The sequence below is a fragment of the Anopheles cruzii genome, unplaced genomic scaffold (genome assembly GCF_943734635.1).
Source record: "Anopheles cruzii unplaced genomic scaffold, idAnoCruzAS_RS32_06 scaffold00834_ctg1, whole genome shotgun sequence".
Classification (NCBI taxonomy): Eukaryota; Metazoa; Arthropoda; class Insecta; order Diptera; family Culicidae; genus Anopheles; species Anopheles cruzii.
Genome location: NW_026454421.1, coordinates 1 through 8,521, shown reverse-complemented (window position 1 = coordinate 8,521; position 8,521 = coordinate 1). Strand labels below are relative to the sequence as shown.

General features: G+C 41.6%; 3 protein-coding genes across 3 annotated transcripts; all 3 read left to right on the top strand.

Annotated features, from left to right (window-relative positions):
- Nucleotides 1-1,226: 1,226 nt before the first annotated feature.
- On the top strand, nt 1,227-2,682 carry LOC128276274 (zinc finger protein 90-like). Its single transcript, XM_053014742.1, has 2 exons — nt 1,227-2,059; nt 2,124-2,682. The coding sequence occupies exons 1-2, from the start codon at nt 1,227-1,229 to the stop codon at nt 2,680-2,682; spliced, it is 1,392 nt and encodes a 463-aa protein (XP_052870702.1).
- Nucleotides 2,683-3,217: 535 nt separating this feature from the next.
- On the top strand, nt 3,218-4,920 carry LOC128276273 (zinc finger protein 567-like). The gene is made up of 3 exons (XM_053014741.1): nt 3,218-3,704; nt 3,774-4,278; nt 4,342-4,920. Exons 1-3 carry the CDS (start codon nt 3,218-3,220, stop codon nt 4,886-4,888), a joined length of 1,539 nt encoding a protein of 512 aa, XP_052870701.1. The 3' UTR covers nt 4,889-4,920.
- An 819-nt stretch (nt 4,921-5,739) lies between these two features.
- Nucleotides 5,740-7,195, top strand: LOC128276271 (zinc finger protein 90-like). The gene is made up of 2 exons (XM_053014739.1): nt 5,740-6,572; nt 6,637-7,195. The coding sequence occupies exons 1-2, from the start codon at nt 5,740-5,742 to the stop codon at nt 7,193-7,195; spliced, it is 1,392 nt and encodes a 463-aa protein (XP_052870699.1).
- Nucleotides 7,196-8,521: the final 1,326 nt, after the last annotated feature.

Genomic DNA, 8,521 nt, shown 5'->3' with positions numbered 1-8,521 from the left:
GTACGAAATAAGTACAACTTAACGACGCACATGAAACGAATGCACATGGAGCAGGCGCCAGTGAGCTGTGGGTCTTGCGGAAAAGAATTCAAATCAAAGCGCAATCTATATGCGCACCTCACGAACGTTTGTACCGATCGCAGCTTTCCGTGCACGATCTGTGGAAAGCCGTTCAAGAAGAAGATTAAACTTAAGGAACACATGACGACACACACGAGAAGCCCGCTTTACCAGTGTCCGTACTGTCCCAAAACGTTCGGCTTCGACACTACTCTCTACACGCACCGCAAGCGGGTTCACCATGAGCAGTGGCTCGAAGAACAACGGAAGCGCAAAGCAGGAATACGAATGAGTTCAAATCGTGTTCCAAACTAATTAAAACGTTGGTTTACAGTATTTCATACGTGTTTAGGCTTAAAATCCTTCATTTATATTACTATTAAATATATAAAGACCAAAATCATTTGTCTTAAGTATAGAAACAGTTACATCAAGTCGACACAACAAGCAAATTTTACGTCAACCGCCCTATTTTACACATTTAATTACAAAAGTATTAATTTTGTTCTCAACCTAACATGGAAGATGAGTCGTTTTGTTGTGTTCACAGTTTTACTATCAAATATATCTCCATAACGAAGATTTTATGAACTCTAATAAAGGTTAATCTCCGAGGTCCGAGGTAATAAACTTTGTTGCTTGTACTAAACGAATGTAGTGTGTAAATGTATGGGTTTTTATCGCTGGTGCATGACTGCAAGAACGCGTTTGACAGTCGAATCGTAAACAAACTTTCTATGAACAAAATACACAATCGGTGAACTTGCAAAAGAAAAGACCTTGCGCTGTGTAATTCTAATTTTTAACAATAATACGTCCTCGAAATACCTTTAGTGTTTGTGCGTAACGAAAAGTGCGAATACGGTTAGTCTGCGATCCACAGGAATAGTGTCTAAGGAGTTGCGATGGAGGCAATCAAAACGGAGTTTATCCTGTCATCAACTCCCGAGGAAATGATTGAACCCTCCTCTGCTAAAAGTCTTCAGAAATGTAGCGTGTGCCTCCAAAAAGGCCAGTGCTTAAAAGCATCGGAACTTAAGACGAATGGGAAACACATTACAGACGTAATCAGCCAGCATCTTGGGATAAAATTAGCGGAATTTGAGCTGACAACAATTTGCCAGCGATGCTGGATGCTGCTGGCGGAGTTTGATGAATTCTACGACATGGTGATAGAAGCGCACCGGGTTTTGTTGGAAACAAATATTGCACACGTTCAACAGCGACCGTCGTTGAGTGATGTTGGCGAGGAAAACATTTGTGCGATGGAGTTTGTATCCATCAAACAAGAACCATTGGACGATGAACACCTCGAGAGCAAAGACCTAGAGATAGCACTGGAGAATGAAACAATGGCCAGTATATCTCAACACATCACAATGGAGACAACCGTAAACAACGAAGAACATATGTCTGATACAGATAATAAGAGAAGATTGCGCAATAGGGGTAAAATTCCGACGAAAAACGGTCAAAAAGACAACTCCAAACTAACAACACCCGACAAAAGAAACAAAACGAAATACTTGAATAATAAAAAACTGGACACCAACACAACTCGCACTAGTAAATCAAAAGTGGATGAGGAGATTCTTAGCTTTTACAAACGCTTGGTGTGCGATATTTGTGATTTGGCAAAAATGGCCAGCAGAGAGCCATCGGTCGAGTACGTCAACCTGAGGGAGTTGAAGCGACACATGCTAAAAATCCACGATATAAAAGAGCTTATAATAACGTGCCCAATGTGTAGCAAGAAATTAAGATCGCGGACAAAACTGGTGGAACACAAAGAAATGCATCTAAATCCGGATCGGTTCCGGTGTGAGGTGTGTGCCGAAGTGCACCAGAATATAAAGGAACACATGCAAAACAAGCACAAGGAGCGCACGTTCTGCTGTGAGGAATGTGGCAAGCGATTTCCGTTCCAAACCCGATTAAATGCACATGTTCGTAAATTGCACAGCGCAAAGGACGTGCCCTGCGATCAATGTGACAAGGCGTACGTGTGCCGACATAAAAAAGGCGGTTTAAAATTCTTACAGTTGTTTGTTTTGCTCTTTTAGGTTCAGCAAATACACAATCGAAGATCATAAGCGCGCAGTACATGGTGCCGGCTTCATTTGTGAGCACTGTCCGAGGATATTTAAAAGCCGCTTTCAGTTGGATTGCCACATGGGCGAACACATCAAGAATCCGCCACCATCATCAAATCTACCAAAGGTACCTTGCAACATTTGCGGCCTAGTCGTGGGGAATAAGTATATTCTACAAACGCACATCAAACTGATTCATACGCAACAGACCCCAGCAAGCTGTGAATCCTGCGGGAAGCAGTTCAAATCAAAACGATATTTAAGTTCGCATCTTCGTAACGTTTGCACCGATCGCAGCTTTCCGTGCACGATCTGCGGGAAATCATTTAAGAAAAAAAAGAAGTTAACTGAACACATGACGACGCACACGAAAAGCCCACTGTACCAATGCCAGTTCTGTCCGAAAACGTTTCGCTTTGATACGCTGTTGTATACGCACCGCAAGCGAGTCCACCATGAGCAGTGGCTTGAAATACAACGGAAGCGTAAAGAAGGAATACGAATTAGTTCAAATCTTGTTCCAAACTAATTAAATCGTTGGATAACAGTATTACAGATCTGTTTAGATTCGAAATCACGAATACCCGAAATAAAATCCCGAAATTTATTTGTGTGTTGACGGTTTTTCTGTCAGATATCTTGTACTCGAACCATTACTTTTATTGTAATTGAGGTATTTGTGCTATTGCTGTTTTACAAATAATTATCCCAATAACGTAAATTTTACAAAAACTACGTTTGAAAATAACCGTTAACAGTAAATCTGAAAGTAAACCTAAATAAACCTTGAATCGTTGCTTGTACTAAACGAATATAGTGTTTAATGGTATGGGTGAATAACGCTGGTCGTAAGACTGAAGGAAGCATTTGACAGTCGAGCCGTAAACAAACATTCTATGAACAAAACACAGAATCGGTAAACTTGCAAAAGGAAAGACCTTGCGCTGTGTAATTCTAATTTTCAACAATAATACGTTCTCCAAATACCTTTAGTGTTCGTGCGTAACGAAAAGTGCGAACACGGTTAGTCTGCGATCCACACGGACAGTGACTCAGAAATTGAGATGGAGGCAATCAAAACTGAGCTCATCATGTCGTCAACTACCGAGGAAATGATTACGACCTCTTCCGCTACAGGCGATCAGAAATGTAGCGTGTGCCTCAAAAATGGCCAGTGCCTAAAGCCATCGGAAATTAAGACGAAGGGAAAACACATTACAGACGTAATCAGCCAGCATCTTGGGATAAAATTAGCGGAATTTGAGCTGACAACAATTTGCCAGCGATGCTGGAAACTGCTGGCGGAGTTTGACGAATTCTACGATATGGTGAATGAAGCGCACCGAGTTTTATTGGAAACAAATATTGCAAACGTTGGTGAGGAAAACATTTGTGCGATGGAGTTTGTAGCCATTAAACAAGAGCCATTGGACGATGAACATCTCGAGAGCAAAGACCTAGAGTTAACACTGAAGAACGAAATAATGGCCAGTATATCTCCACACATAGCAATAGAAACAACCGCAAACAATGAAGAAGACATTAAAGTTAGTATATTGGATACAAATGATAGGAGAAGATTGCTTAACTTGAGGAAAATTCCGACGGACAACGTTCAAGAAAAAAGCTCCAAACCAACAACATCCAACAAAGGCAGAAAAAAGAAATACCTAAGCAAGACCGGTCGCACTAGTAAAACAAAGGTAGATGAGGAGCTTCTTAGCTTTTACAAACGCTTGGTGTGCGAAATTTGTGATCCAGTAAAGATGGCCAGCGGAGAGCCATTGATCGAGTACGTTAACTTAAAGGAATTAAATCGCCATATGCGAAGAGCTCACGGCCAAGGTGAGGCGATTATCAAGTGTCCGATATGTGAAAAAAAGTTTAGGTCACGCGTGAAACTGGTGGAACACAAAGAGATGCATCTGAATCCTGATCGGTTCCGGTGTGGGGTGTGTGCCGAAGTGCATCAGAATATAAAGGAACACATACAAAACAAGCACAAGGAGCGCACATTCTGTTGTGAGGAATGCGGCAAACGCTTCCCTTTCCAAGCGCGATTGAAAGCACATATTCGTAAAATGCACACCGCAAAGGACGTGCCATGCGATCAGTGTGATAAGTCGTACGTGTCGACGTGAAATAAGACCTTTTAAAATGCTTACAATTGCTTGTTTTACTCTTTTAGGTTCAGCAAATACACAATCGAAGATCATAAGCGCGCAGTACATGGTGCCGGCTTCATTTGTGAGCACTGTCCGAGAACATTTAAAAGCCGCTTTCAGTTGGATAATCATATGGAAGAGCATAGCGTCGGCCTGCGACCGACGAAGGTTACCTGCAACTTGTGCGGCATCGTGGTACGAAATAAGTACAACTTAACGACGCACATGAAACGAATGCACATGGAGCAGGCGCCAGTGAGCTGTGGGTCTTGCGGAAAAGAATTCAAATCAAAGCGCAATCTATATGCGCACCTCACGAACGTTTGTACCGATCGCAGCTTTCCGTGCACGATCTGTGGAAAGCCGTTCAAGAAGAAGATTAAACTTAAGGAACACATGACGACACACACGAGAAGCCCGCTTTACCAGTGTCCGTACTGTCCCAAAACGTTCGGCTTCGACACTACTCTCTACACGCACCGCAAGCGGGTTCACCATGAGCAGTGGCTCGAAGAACAACGGAAGCGCAAAGCAGGAATACGAATGAGTTCAAATCGTGTTCCAAACTAATTAAAACGTTGGTTTACAGTATTTCATACGTGTTTAGGCTTAAAATCCTTCATTTATATTACTATTAAATATATAAAGACCAAAATCATTTGTCTTAAGTATAGAAACAGTTACATCAAGTCGACACAACAAGCAAATTTTACGTCAACCGCCCTATTTTACACATTTAATTACAAAAGTATTAATTTTGTTCTCAACCTAACATGGAAGATGAGTCGTTTTGTTGTGTTCACAGTTTTACTATCAAATATATCTCCATAACGAAGATTTTATGAACTCTAATAAAGGTTAATCTCCGAGGTCCGAGGTAATAAACTTTGTTGCTTGTACTAAACGAATGTAGTGTGTAAATGTATGGGTTTTTATCGCTGGTGCATGACTGCAAGAACGCGTTTGACAGTCGAATCGTAAACAAACTTTCTATGAACAAAATACACAATCGGTGAACTTGCAAAAGAAAAGACCTTGCGCTGTGTAATTCTAATTTTTAACAATAATACGTCCTCGAAATACCTTTAGTGTTTGTGCGTAACGAAAAGTGCGAATACGGTTAGTCTGCGATCCACAGGAATAGTGTCTAAGGAGTTGCGATGGAGGCAATCAAAACGGAGTTTATCCTGTCATCAACTCCCGAGGAAATGATTGAACCCTCCTCTGCTAAAAGTCTTCAGAAATGTAGCGTGTGCCTCCAAAAAGGCCAGTGCTTAAAAGCATCGGAACTTAAGACGAATGGGAAACACATTACAGACGTAATCAGCCAGCATCTTGGGATAAAATTAGCGGAATTTGAGCTGACAACAATTTGCCAGCGATGCTGGATGCTGCTGGCGGAGTTTGATGAATTCTACGACATGGTGATAGAAGCGCACCGGGTTTTGTTGGAAACAAATATTGCACACGTTCAACAGCGACCGTCGTTGAGTGATGTTGGCGAGGAAAACATTTGTGCGATGGAGTTTGTATCCATCAAACAAGAACCATTGGACGATGAACACCTCGAGAGCAAAGACCTAGAGATAGCACTGGAGAATGAAACAATGGCCAGTATATCTCAACACATCACAATGGAGACAACCGTAAACAACGAAGAACATATGTCTGATACAGATAATAAGAGAAGATTGCGCAATAGGGGTAAAATTCCGACGAAAAACGGTCAAAAAGACAACTCCAAACTAACAACACCCGACAAAAGAAACAAAACGAAATACTTGAATAATAAAAAACTGGACACCAACACAACTCGCACTAGTAAATCAAAAGTGGATGAGGAGATTCTTAGCTTTTACAAACGCTTGGTGTGCGATATTTGTGATTTGGCAAAAATGGCCAGCAGAGAGCCATCGGTCGAGTACGTCAACCTGAGGGAGTTGAAGCGACACATGCTAAAAATCCACGATATAAAAGAGCTTATAATAACGTGCCCAATGTGTAGCAAGAAATTAAGATCGCGGACAAAACTGGTGGAACACAAAGAAATGCATCTAAATCCGGATCGGTTCCGGTGTGAGGTGTGTGCCGAAGTGCACCAGAATATAAAGGAACACATGCAAAACAAGCACAAGGAGCGCACGTTCTGCTGTGAGGAATGTGGCAAGCGATTTCCGTTCCAAACCCGATTAAATGCACATGTTCGTAAATTGCACAGCGCAAAGGACGTGCCCTGCGATCAATGTGACAAGGCGTACGTGTGCCGACATAAAAAAGGCGGTTTAAAATTCTTACAGTTGTTTGTTTTGCTCTTTTAGGTTCAGCAAATACACAATCGAAGATCATAAGCGCGCAGTACATGGTGCCGGCTTCATTTGTGAGCACTGTCCGAGGATATTTAAAAGCCGCTTTCAGTTGGATTGCCACATGGGCGAACACATCAAGAATCCGCCACCATCATCAAATCTACCAAAGGTACCTTGCAACATTTGCGGCCTAGTCGTGGGGAATAAGTATATTCTACAAACGCACATCAAACTGATTCATACGCAACAGACCCCAGCAAGCTGTGAATCCTGCGGGAAGCAGTTCAAATCAAAACGATATTTAAGTTCGCATCTTCGTAACGTTTGCACCGATCGCAGCTTTCCGTGCACGATCTGCGGGAAATCATTTAAGAAAAAAAAGAAGTTAACTGAACACATGACGACGCACACGAAAAGCCCACTGTACCAATGCCAGTTCTGTCCGAAAACGTTTCGCTTTGATACGCTGTTGTATACGCACCGCAAGCGAGTCCACCATGAGCAGTGGCTTGAAATACAACGGAAGCGTAAAGAAGGAATACGAATTAGTTCAAATCTTGTTCCAAACTAATTAAATCGTTGGATAACAGTATTACAGATCTGTTTAGATTCGAAATCACGAATACCCGAAATAAAATCCCGAAATTTATTTGTGTGTTGACGGTTTTTCTGTCAGATATCTTGTACTCGAACCATTACTTTTATTGTAATTGAGGTATTTGTGCTATTGCTGTTTTACAAATAATTATCCCAATAACGTAAATTTTACAAAAACTACGTTTGAAAATAACCGTTAACAGTAAATCTGAAAGTAAACCTAAATAAACCTTGAATCGTTGCTTGTACTAAACGAATATAGTGTTTAATGGTATGGGTGAATAACGCTGGTCGTAAGACTGAAGGAAGCATTTGACAGTCGAGCCGTAAACAAACATTCTATGAACAAAACACAGAATCGGTAAACTTGCAAAAGGAAAGACCTTGCGCTGTGTAATTCTAATTTTCAACAATAATACGTTCTCCAAATACCTTTAGTGTTCGTGCGTAACGAAAAGTGCGAACACGGTTAGTCTGCGATCCACACGGACAGTGACTCAGAAATTGAGATGGAGGCAATCAAAACTGAGCTCATCATGTCGTCAACTACCGAGGAAATGATTACGACCTCTTCCGCTACAGGCGATCAGAAATGTAGCGTGTGCCTCAAAAATGGCCAGTGCCTAAAGCCATCGGAAATTAAGACGAAGGGAAAACACATTACAGACGTAATCAGCCAGCATCTTGGGATAAAATTAGCGGAATTTGAGCTGACAACAATTTGCCAGCGATGCTGGAAACTGCTGGCGGAGTTTGACGAATTCTACGATATGGTGAATGAAGCGCACCGAGTTTTATTGGAAACAAATATTGCAAACGTTGGTGAGGAAAACATTTGTGCGATGGAGTTTGTAGCCATTAAACAAGAGCCATTGGACGATGAACATCTCGAGAGCAAAGACCTAGAGTTAACACTGAAGAACGAAATAATGGCCAGTATATCTCCACACATAGCAATAGAAACAACCGCAAACAATGAAGAAGACATTAAAGTTAGTATATTGGATACAAATGATAGGAGAAGATTGCTTAACTTGAGGAAAATTCCGACGGACAACGTTCAAGAAAAAAGCTCCAAACCAACAACATCCAACAAAGGCAGAAAAAAGAAATACCTAAGCAAGACCGGTCGCACTAGTAAAACAAAGGTAGATGAGGAGCTTCTTAGCTTTTACAAACGCTTGGTGTGCGAAATTTGTGATCCAGTAAAGATGGCCAGCGGAGAGCCATTGATCGAGTACGTTAACTTAAAGGAATTAAATCGCCATATGCGAAGAGCTCACGGCCAAGGTGAGGCGAT